Below are 13008 nucleotides of genomic sequence, written 5' to 3'. Positions count from 1 at the left end.
CATTTAATTTGTGCGACGCCTCTAAAAAAGCTGAGGTTTTCCATATAATTTGTGCGATGACTGGAATATCTGAGGTTTTCCATGTACTTTGTGCGATGCCTCTGGAAATGCGCTGAGGTTGTCCATGTACTTCGTGTGATAATTCTGGAGAAGCTGAGGTTTTCCATGTAATTTGTGCGATGTCTGGAAAAGCTGGAGTTTTACGTGTAATTTGTGCGACGCCTCCGAGAAAGCTGAGGTTTTCCATGTAATTTGTGCGACGCCTCTGAAAAAGCTGAGGTTTTCCATGTAATTTGTGCGATGACTGGAATATCTGAGGTTTTCCTTGCACTTTGTGCGATGCCTCTGGAAAAGCGCTGAGGTTGTCCATGTACTTTGTGTGATAATCCTGGAAAAGCTGAGGTTTTCTATGTAATTTTTGCGAGGACTGGAAAAGCTGAGGTTTTCCATGTACTTTGTGCGATGCTTCTGGAAAAGCTAAGGTTGTCCATGTACTCTGTGCGACGTGTATTAAATGACACTGCTGCCACAAAGTCTTATATTAGCCTTTGCAGGACGCTGTAAGCTCGGTCATAAACAAATACACATTCGGTTCTACATAATCAATTACCTGGATCGCAACAGTGATACCTGTGGTCGTTTATGACAAAGTATCACCATTATTGTCATAAAAAGTCATATATTAGCGCCACGATATCAGTCCTAAACAAACAAACACACACGCACACAAGAGCACAAACATGCAATCGATTGTCTGGACCCACTGCACAAGTGGTCACCTTTCAGAATTTAATCAGTTTTTGGTTTTTTCTTCATCATCTAAAAGATTTTGCTCCATTCCTCCAGACAATGAGAGTAGGAGATCGATCCCACGAGAGGGAGAAGTGATTTTGGCCGGTTACTTGAAAAAAAAAAAAAGCTGCGCCTCTGCTGATATAAGTAGTGGAGTTATAACTGGTATTTGGTCGACTTTCGTGGGTCATAGTCAGATCAGAGATGGCATGAGGTATATAACCTCATCCCAAAATACTTGTTGATATTAGGGATGTTAAAACCTATGTAACTCCAACCTATGAGTAAAAATGGCATGCATATATATATATATATATATATATATATATATATATATATATATATATATATATATATATATATGTGTGTGTGTGTGTGTGTGTGTGTGTGTGTGTGTGATGTGTGTGTGTGTGTGTGTGTGTGTGTGTGTGTGTGTACCAAAGCACAGTTAGCTGTCTCATTCGTGTCTTGGTCCACGGTTTTAAACTGTCGCGTGTACCTGTCACTTATCCTCGGCCACCTGTCGAGAGAGAGAGTGCGTGTTCTCATTTTGTGGTTTATTGATCACCGTCCAATGACACAATCTCCAGCAATTCTTCGCAATATTTGCAGCGCCCGGGAGCTCCTGAATATGCAAATGAAGGTGAAGATGGACCTTCTTTGAGGATTCGAGGTAATTAGGAGACGGCGAGGAGATGGGGACAAAGGATGAAGATTCAAAAGAGAAGCATGATGATGATGATGATGTTCATGATGATGAGGAGGAAGAGGAAGAGGAGGAGGAGGAGGAGGAAAAGGGAATAAGTAATATCAGAAAGGAAACAAGGAAGATTATGATGAAAATGAGGCGAGCAGGAGGATAAAAAAGAAGAGAAGAGAATAAGGGGAGGAGAAAGTAATTGATGATGATGAGATGGGTGGGGGGAGATGAAGGAGACAAAATGGAATAATGTGAAGGAAAAACATGGCGCTGATTATGATGGGAACAAGATTGGAAAAAGAAAAAAAAGAAACGGAATGAGAGGAGAAACATGTCGCTGATGATGATGATGATGACGAGAGTAATATGAGGAAAAAAAAAAGAATGTAGAACAACTAGGAAGCTGATGAAAATTATGATGATGATAATTAGGATAGCAAGAAGTGGGAAGAGAGAGTAAGAGTGGAACGTCAGAGAGAAATGAGTGAAGACTGAGGAGATCGAAGGCTTACGGATGAATGAAGCTGGAGTGAAAAAGAGCTGATTGAGGAGGGACCAGTAATCCCCTTTTCTCTAATGGCTGGGAAGGGGGGGGGGGAGGAAAGGGCATATTCTTAAGAAGAATTGAATTTCCAGTCTGGGTTCGGATTGGTTACGCTGAGTTACGCTAATTAAGGGGCCAATTTGATATGATGGGATAGGGCTCTTTTCTGCTTTTCATCGATGCTGTGATTATCAATTACCTCAGACGGGGCTGGGGTTAATAAACCTCACTGTGAGCACTTTTGTGCGTTTTTCGCTGATACAGGACAGAAGAGAAGGGAAGATTGAAAATGGATAAATTATCTGCTTGTGTATTAACACACACACACACACACACACACACACACACACACATATATATATATATATATATATATATATATATATATATATATATATATATATATATATATATATATATATATATATGTGTGTGTGTGTGTGTGTGTGTGTGTGTGTGAGAAGAGAGAGAGAGAGAGAGAGAGAGAGAGAGAGAGAGAGAGTAGAAATGAATTGAATAAATTGAATACTTTTGCTCTCCTTTTTCTTATTTAAAGAAATTCAGGCAAATCTATTTTTCTATTTATATCCGTCAGACTGATACACACACACACACACACATATATATATATATATATATATATATGTGTGTGTGTGTGTGTGTGTGTGTGTGTGTGTGTGTGTGTGTGTGTATCTGTGTATCAGTCTGACGGATATAAATAGAAAAATAGGTTTGCCTGAATTTCTTTAAATAAGAAAAAGGAGAGTAAAAGTATTCAATTTATTCATTTAGCTTCTACTCTCTCTCTCTCTCTCTCTCTCTCTCTCTCTCTCTCTCTCTCTCTCTCTCTCTCTCTCTCTCTCATCTTCTCTCATCTTCAGGCCAGGATTCGCATACAAAGGGCAGCATCACTCCATTTTTAATCATTTAATTTTCGAGCTAAAACAAAAACGCAAAATTTTACGAAGAAATCTTCCCTATTATGCAACATTTACGAAAGACAAAGCATCTCTCCATATTTTCGAATGATTATTGTGCATTGAAAAACATCTCTCCCTTCTTAATTGAATAATTTACGTCTGAAGATACTTTCTCACCGTTTTAATTTAATTTTCCACATTAAAAAAATCGCCAGCATTTTAATAGTTCACTAATAAGTCAAAGCATTATAATGGCATTGAGAATATTCAAAACAGCTCTCCGTTTTCAAGTTCAAAACTTCTAAGGTATTTACACCTTTCACGAAATTCAGTTACAAAATTAAAGCACAAATGAGATTATTTTTGCTTTTAATTAAAAGGTTAAAGCACTGCAAAATTCTTCTTGCCAATTTTAAAAGTTAAATACCATAAAATTTACTGACAAGAAATCTAAACCATACGGACAAGCAAAACATACACACACACACACACACACGAATATATAAAAATATATATATATATATATATATATATATATATATATATATATATATATATATATATATATATATATAAATTTATATATATAAATTTATACACATAAACCTATCCTCATTTTACGAACAGATACATTTTCTTGTTCATTTCATGAAAAATAAACAATTTTCTGCTCAATTCACGCTCCAATGAAAACTGTTTTTCCGCTCAGTTAGCGTACAAATAATAATGTTTTGTACTCAATTCAAGCAAAAGCAAAAGTGCTTTCTGTTCAATTCACCCAGAAACAATTTTTTTTTTTCTATTCAATTCACGTACAGTGATATGCATCAATAGATATAAAACTGTACAACTGCGATACATTTACAATAAGTGGCTGGCCAATCTTTATCTATGAAGCATAAGCCGATTCTATTTTTTTTTTTGTTTTTATTCTTGTCTGAAGTTTTGAAAATGCTTTTTATTCCCGTCACAGCTGAATTCAAAACTATAAAAAATGAGGAGTGTTCTTCTCAGCTAGCTTTTAAAATAGTATTTTTAGGACCCAGTCTGTAAGGAAAGACCATCAAAAATGCAGTAGCTAAAAGTGCAGTGACAAGAACAGAAATAAAAACTGCAAAGAGAAATAATAATAATAATAATAATAATAATAATAATAATAATAATAATAATAATAATAATAATAATAATAATAATAATAATAATAATAATTCAATTAGATACTGATAAAGAGTTTCATATATTGGGTATTATTATTATTATTATTATTATTATTATTATTATTATTATTATTATTATTATTATTATTATTATTATTATTATTATTAGATATTTTAATCGTTGTGAACAAATTTTTAACACTTTGAACTTGTGATTAAAAGGAAAAAATCTTATTTGTGTTTTAATTGTTATTAAACCCCGTGAAAAGTGTAAACACACTCTAACTATGAGCTTCAAAACGGAGTTATGTTTTTGAGTAATTTCATTATTTTCGTGTCACTTTTTTGTTTACCTTTCATGTTTAAAAAATCCGCAGCTAGACTCTATTTCTCGAAAACCTCGCCCTGTTACCATTTACCACTTTTATTCATTCCCACAGTCATTGTTTATTTTCCTAGCTAATCAGCTATTCAAATAACTAATATTATTTATTTTCCTAGTTAATCAGCTATCCCAATAACTTACTTTCCTAGTTAATCAGCTATCCAAATAACTAATATTATCTACATTCCCAGTTAATCAGCCATTCCAGTAACTTATTTTCCTAGTTAATCAGCTATCCGAATAACTAATATTGTTTATTTTATCCGTTAATCAACTATCCCAGTAACTTATCTTCCTAGTTAATCAGCTATCCAAAAACCAATATTGTTTATTATCCCAGTTAATCAGCTATCCAAATAACTAATATGGTTTATTTTTGTTAATCAGCTATCCCAATAACTTATTTTCCTAGTTAATCAGCTATCCGAATAACTAATATTGTTTATTTTCGCAGTTAATCAGCTATCCCAGTAACTTATTTTCCTAGTTAATCAGCTATCCGAATAACTAATATTGTTTATTTTCGCAGTTAATCAGCTATCCCAGTAACTTATTTTCCTAGTTAATCAGCTATCCGAATAACTAATATTGTTTATTTTATCCGTTAATCAACTATCCCAGTAACTTATCTTCCTAGTTAATCAGCTATCCAAAAAACCAATATTGTTTATTATCCCAGTTAATCAGCTATCCAAATAACTAATATGGTTTATTTTCCCCGTTAATCAGCTATCCCAATAACTTATTTTCCTAGTTAATCAGCTATCCGAATAACTAATATTGTTTATTTTCGCAGTTAATCAGCTATCCCAGTAACTTATCTTCCTAGTTAATCAGCTACCCAAAAAACCAATATTGTTTATTATCCCAGTTAATCAGCTATCCCAGTAACTTATTTTCCTAGTTAATCAGCTATCCAAATAACTTATTTTCACAGTTAATCAGCTATCCAAATAACTTATTTTCACAGTTAATCAGCTATCCAAATATTGTTTATTTTATCCGTTAATCAACTATCCCAGTAACTTATCTTCCTAGTTAATCAGCTATCCAAAAACCAATATTGTTTATTATCCCAGTTAATCAGCTATCCAAATAACTAATATGGTTTATTTTCCCTAGTTAATCAGCTATCCCAATAACTTATTTTCCTAGTTAATCAGCTATCCGAATAACTAATATTGTTTATTTTCGCAGTTAATCAGCTATCCCAGTAACTTATCTTCCTAGTTAATCAGCTACCCAAAAACCAATATTGTTTATTATCCCAGTTAATCAGCTATCCCAGTAACTTATTTTCCTAGTTAATCAGCTATCCAAATAACTAATATTGTTTATTATCCCAGTTAATCAGCTATCCAAATAACTAATATGGTTTATTTTCCCCGTTAATCAGCTATCCCAATAACTTATTTTCCTAGTTAATCAGCTATCCGAATTACTAATATTGTTTATTTTCGCAGTTAATCAGCTATCCCAGTAACTTATCTTCCTAGTTAATCAGCTACCCAAAAAACCAATATTGTTTATTATCCCAGTTAATCAGCTATCCCAGTAACTTATTTTCCTAGTTAATCAGCTATCCAAATAACTTATTTTCACAGTTAATCAGCTATCCAAATAACTTATTTTCACAGTTAATCAGCTATCCAAATAACTTATTTTCATAGTCAATCAGCTATCCAAATAACATTTTCCTGGTTAATCAGCTATCCAAAAACTTATTTTCGTAGTTAATCAGCTATCCAAATAACATTTTCCTAGTTAATCAGCAATCCAAAAACTTATTTTCCTAGTTAATCAGCTATCCAAATAACTTATTTTCCTAGTTAATTGCAAACAACTTATTTTCCGAGTTAATCAGCTATCCAAATAACTTATTTACCTAGTTAATCAGCTATCCAAATCAGTTATTTTCCAAGTTAATCAGCTATCCAAATAACTTATTTTCACAGTTAATCAGCTATCAAAATTACTTATTTTCCTAGTTAATCAGCTATCCAAATAACTTATTTTCCCAGTTAATCAGCTATCCAAATAACTTACTTTCCTAGTTAATCAGCTATCAAAATAACTTATTTTCCTAGTTAATCAGCTATCCAAATAACTTATTTTCCTAGTTAATCAGCACTCCAAATAACTTATTTTCCTAGTTAATCAGCTATCCAAATAACTTATTTTCCTTGTTAATCAACAATCCAAATAACTTATTTCCATAGTTAATCAGTTATCCAAATAACTTACTTTCCTTGATAATCATCTATCCAAATAACTTATTTTCCTAGTTAATCAGCACTCCAAATAACTTATTTTCCTAGTTAATCAGCTATCCAAATAACTTATTTTCCTAGTTAATCAGCACTCCAAATAACTTATTTTCCTAGTTAATCAGCTATCCAAATAACTTATTTTCCTAGTTAATCATCTATCCCAATAACTTATTTTCCTAATTAATAAGCTATCCAAACAACTTATTTTCCTAGTTAATCAGCTATCAAAATGACTTATTTTCCTAGTTAATCAGCTATCCAAAAAACTTATTCTCCTAGTTAATCAGCTATCCCAAAAATTTATTTTCCTAGTTAATTAGCTATCCAAATAACCAAGTTATTTACTGATTTACTCTACTGGTGGTGTATCTGTATCGGCTGAACTTAAAGTAAAGGAGTATTTTCATCTTCACTGCAGTCTCTATGGAGACACCAAGCCCGATGGTGGTGCCTCGGGCGTCTCTCCTCGCGCTGAAACATGATGTTACGGATCTATAACCTTAGCGCCTGTCTTATTTTTCCATGATGCTGAATAACCGTTGGTGTTTAACGACACGCTTCCTAAAATTTAAAATGGTCAATAAATTACCAATAAATGGTAAATTAGCATTTACTAAAATTATATGTTTTTGGTCATACATATTTTCCTCATTTACTAAAATTATATGTTTTTGGTAATATATATTTTCCTATGTGCAACAATAACAGTCTTCGGGTGACTGACTCCACCTTAACACTTCATCTCGTCTATACCGAATAATAATAATAATAATAATAATAATAATAATAATAATAATAATAATAATAATAATAATAATAATAATAATAATAATAATAATAATAATATATAGTAGCTGGGTGGTTTACATTAGGTGGGTCCGTTAGTGGACAGAATTTTGATTTGTCGTAAGGTTGATGACGAGATATAATAATAATAATAATAATTAATAATAATAATAATAATAATAATAATAATAATAATAATAATAAAAATAATAATAATAAGACCTGACAATAGAAATAAGGAGGATATGGAATATGCCAGTGGAAACTGTACCCATAATCATAGGAACACTAGGCACGATCCCAAGATCCCTGAAAAGGAATCTGGAAAAACTAGATGCCGAAGTAGCTCCAGGACTCATGGAGAAAAGTGTGCTACTAGAAACAGCGCACACAGTGAGAAAAGTGATGGACTCCTAAGGAGGCAGGATGCAACCCGGAACCCCACGCTATAAAAACCACCCAGTCGAATGGGATGACTGTGATAGACCGAAAAAAATTAAATAATGGAATAAAATAATAATAATAATTATAATAATAATAATAATAATAATAATAATAATAATAATAATAATAATAATAATAATAAAAATAAAAATAAAAATAATAATAATAATAATAATAATAAATAATAATAATAATAATAAATCTATACTTCTAATTACATGCACCTCTACCAAATCATAATCACGAACCAATCGAGACCTCATTAGTACATTCGGGAAATATCTTACAAGACTGACGAAATTGCCCCTGATTCGCAGACCTGAATCCGGTCAAAAGATTTAAAAAAAAAAAAGAGAGAGAAAAAATGAATATTTATTGTTCGTGCAAGACAATTCATTATCATAATGCAGTTCCTAATGTGCCTCATTCATCTCCCGTGCTCGCGGCGCACTGACAATAAATGAAAGATTATCTACAATTACGAATCATTTGTGATTCCGTGATGTTCGGCAATTGTCGATATGAATGATTCTTGGAATTATTGTTGTCACTGCAATTATCATCGTAATCAAGGCTCAGTAATTATATTGATTGATGTTTCTTATAACTGTGACAACAATTACAATTATTGTTATATAATTTAGACTCTCAATGGGATGGTCCAAGAAGGATTTGCTCTTAAATGAAGGGCCAAAGTTAGGCGGGTTGGACAGCTTAGGCACGAAAGGAGCAAAGAGCATCCCCTACACCGTGCCAGAAGACCAACTGTAAGCGGTATTCGTCCGGCCCCGCCCAAAAATGATTCATAAAACTGTATCATCTTCCTTCATGACGAAAGGAAACCGAAACAAAAAAAGCAAAGGAAATGAGGACAACAACCATAGAATGGTGACAGACCTGCCTCTTACAACAGGGAAGGTTATATGAATCGGGGAAAACAGAGGAGTTAGATGCAATACCTTAACTTCTAGCTAGAAGATATATATATATATATATATATATATATATATATATATATATATATATATATATATATATATATATATATATATATATATATATACCATATCCACACATACTGTATGTACATATATATACATATATATATATATATATATATATATGTGTGTGTGTGTGTACTTATATATGTGTGTCTGTGCATGTATATATATATATATATATATATATATATATATATCTTTATATATATATATATATATATATATATATATATATATATATATATATATATATATATATATATATATATATATATATATTATTTATATATATTTATATATATCTTTTTTATATATATATATATATATATATATAATGTTTATATATATATATATATATATATATATAAAGTGAAGAGATTCATACGTGTGAATCTGCTTGATTGACAAGCTTATTCATATCATCAGACAAACAAATTCCCAAAAATACGTTCGCTACCTATTCAGTATCTCAAGTATGTATGTACCAATACATCAGCAAATGTGTATATAACGTGTGGTCTCGCATATAAATTGGACTGGCAGAAAACTGTATTAATAAACATTCAAAAAAATCATTTGAATCACGTACTCTCAAGCCACAAAATGACTGTGCACTTCCTCTTCATATTTCTCAAAGTGCTTTTCTCATCAATAACCCTGACTTTGCACTTTACGAAGTCCTTCGTTTTCTAATCATTAAGAGAGCAAATTTGCCCAAAACTCTTTTAATTTATAGTTTTACATGACTAAAAATTGAGCATATTTAATGACGATTTCTATTGAAAGATAAACCTCGATTTTGTTTTTTTTTTTTTTCATATGCAAACAAGGGGATGATAAGTCTACTTACCGTTGCACTTTATGAAATCCTATTTTTTTACCATTTTTTAATTAGTAAGAGAGCAAATCTGTCTCAAATTCATTTAATTTACAGTTTTACTTCACCTTAATAAATGAGCATATCTGATGTCGATTCCTACTGAAAGGTTTTAGTAGACTTTTCTACGTACGCAAACAACGGAGAGGGATGTCTACTCACCGAAGCAGTGATGCAAACGGCTGGTGATCTTCGCTTCCATCTTCCGCTATTTCCGTTCGCCTTCCTCGACTGCTCGTTCGTCGGCTCGGAAACGACCTACTCCAGCTTGTCAGCAGAAGCCAAGATCATCTCTTTGCCCTTATGCATTCGCACAGTCACCAAGGGGGTCGGTCTGTCGGTCGGTCGACCCAGAAAACACCAACTCATTGCCTGATCTACGTGACGATAAATGGGAGGCTGAAGCTGGCTGGCCGCGCGAACTGTTTTGACCCAGGCATGCGAGGTCTACGATTCACTCTGCTTACGGGTGGAATCCGGTCTCGTTTGTTTGTTTGTTTGTTTGTTTGTTACGCCTTCGTTTTCCCGCGTCCTTCCTTTATCTGTTTGCAACCTTCGTTTGTTTGTCAATGTCCTCTCTTTCGTTTGTCTGTGTTCTTTGTAGACGATTTTGCGGTTACACTGTTGAACTTGTCACCGAAAGATTTCTTGTAGTAAGAAAAACGAACTCTTTCCTTGTTCGTTGTCTGCGCTTGTTTGCTAGCCTGTCTGTTCGTTTGGTTCTACGGTCTAGTCAGCGGCTTTATCGCCGCAACGACTTCCTAAACATGGCGGGAGAAGCGAACTTCACGTCGTAACTGACTTTGCAACAGAAAACGTCGGAACTAAACTTAAACTGGTCATGAACGTTCGATGAAACCAGTACAGCAAATATTGGTTGCTGTGAATGACTCTCTCTCTCTCTCTCTCTCTCTCTCTCTCTCTCTCTCTCTCTCTCTCTCTCTCTCTCCGAGAAACTAGTATCAGACGAGTTATACACGTGGCATTCTAATTGGTTTTGTTCACACGTATTGTTTTTCTGCTAGTCAATATTTGATGCGACAGCTGAATATCCACGTCTTCCTATTTGTCTAGTTCTTTTGTTTACGGACGGTTCTCTAATAAATTACCATCATAATGCGACTTGCTATAAGTCAGCTACTGACGTTCTCAACGACTTGGGACAATACGTGCGAAAAATGCCATCAGACAACACGCAACTCAGTTCCGCCATTCATAAGGTTTGTAATCCAAACAACCAATTAGCCATTCCCCTCAGCCTGGTATCAACGTCTGTCGCAAGTGAGACAAAAAAAGAAAAAGTAAAAGAAATAAGCTGCTGGAGAGAATAATTTCTGGAGCAGTGTCACGCTGCGAAAACACTAATGAAAAATACAAACGAAGCAAAGCAGATCGCCAATAACAACAGTGTTTTACTCCGATAGCACGAGGCAGTAAATGGCGGCATAACAGTCCTCACAAGAAAGTGTTTTCACCGTCCAGCTTCTGAAACAATGACTCTTTTTCAACTGCCAATCACAGACCTTGGTTTTCCCGCAACTCCCGAACGGACTCGTTGAAAAACGGAGGCCTGCTTCAGGACAGAACCGCTTTGCAGCAGCCTTGTCTCGGGTTCATTTCGTACCGAAAAAGAGCCTCACGGAGTGTCACTGAGAGGAACGGTTGGGCGCGACAGCACTGGGGCCGACCTGCTCCCGCGGAGGCCGCAACCAGACTGACAGAGAAGTTAGTTGGCCGAGGGGAAGCGTGTGACCGGTTCAGAGGGGAGAACATGACAGAGTGAGAGTGAGAGAGAATGAGAGAGAGAGAGAGAGAGGAGAGAGGAGAGGGAGAGAGAATACGGGGGGATGAGATGAGGGGATATCTAAGGATATATATGGCTACCTATGGGGGGGTGACATGATTAATAGGTGGGACGGTAGAAACAAGAGTCGAAATGAAAAGAGAGAGAGAGAGAGAGAGAGAGAGAGAGAGAGAGAGAGAGAGAGAGAGAGAGAGAGATCCACTTGCGAAAATACAGGCTAATTTAATATGAAAAGGATGCAATTATTAGAAAGAAATGATGCATTCAAAGACAGGACATAACATTATATTTTGTTGCTTTACGAACAATCAAAGAAAAGGACATGGGAATAAATAAGGATCAGTACAACTAAAGAGTAAAAGAAGCACCAATATTTTGGGTAGAAAAGAGGCCTCGATAAAGAGGAATCATCATACACAGCTTGATGTACGAAGGAGGAGTTTTATTTCATTATTTCTGTTTCATGATTTCCAGCAACTGAACAGTATTTCTTTACTTTCAGTCCTTCATCCCATTCACCTACAGAAGCTGGAATTCTCAGCCTCCTGTGTTCCCGGAATCGGTTAATGACCGAGAGGCAATGGCGAACTGGAGAGTCAGGTATTTTTGCCAGCCATTCTTCTGCTTATCTTTAAAATTTGGAACCTTATGTTTCCTTTTGTGTTTCCAGAGCCCTTCAGTTTTAAGTCTCTCCTCCCCACCCCCCACCCCACCCCCAGTGACGCCTACATTTTTTTACTATCTTATCTCCCTGGGTTCACAAGACACAGAAGAAATATATATGCAGTTGACTTCATTGTGGCTATTAATTTTCAAAACCAGCACAACACAAAATTAAGATAATTTTTGAGTTGCTCGACCTGCTATCTATCTAGATTAAGATAGCAGGTCAGCCAAAATTTATCTTAAACTGGTATCAAGTAGGAGCTAAGTAGATAGATTCCTCATACGTTGATCTTGCAATCTACTCTCATAAACAGCTGTTGGTCCAGCGTTCGACTCTCCAACCGGCCAATGAAGAATTTTGAGGAATTTATTTTGGTGATGGAAATTCATTTCTCGTCATAATGTGGTTCGGATTCCACAATAGCTGAGTCCTAAGAACCAGTTGGTTCTTAGCCACGTAAAATAAATCTAATCCTTCGGGCCAGCCCTAGGAGAGCTGTTTGAGTGGTCTGATTAAACTAAGTCCATACTTTTTCTCATAAACAACCTAGAAGCGAAAGCAAATAATGGTTCCTCATATTGCCACGCACCCAAAACTATCGTCAAACTGCAACCGATCTCAATAGTTTCAAAAACGAAAAGAAAAATGTAAAAATTTACAC

At 34.5% G+C, this 13008-nt stretch overlaps 1 protein-coding gene across 1 annotated transcript in view; it reads right to left on the bottom strand.

Annotated features, from left to right (window-relative positions):
• Positions 1–10221, bottom strand: part of LOC136842480 (inactive tyrosine-protein kinase 7-like) — a 187796-nt gene extending 177575 nt beyond the window's left edge. The window contains exon 1 of the mRNA XM_067109857.1: positions 10039–10221. Coding sequence (XP_066965958.1) covers positions 10039–10078 — 40 coding nt within the window. The 5' untranslated portion in view covers positions 10079–10221. The remainder of the gene's footprint in view (positions 1–10038) is intronic.
• Positions 10222–13008: the final 2787 nt, after the last annotated feature.

This window comes from Macrobrachium rosenbergii, chromosome 10 (genome assembly GCF_040412425.1).
Source record: "Macrobrachium rosenbergii isolate ZJJX-2024 chromosome 10, ASM4041242v1, whole genome shotgun sequence".
NCBI lineage: Eukaryota > Metazoa > Arthropoda > Malacostraca > Decapoda > Palaemonidae > Macrobrachium > Macrobrachium rosenbergii.
This window is presented reverse-complemented; position numbering and strand designations above follow the sequence as displayed.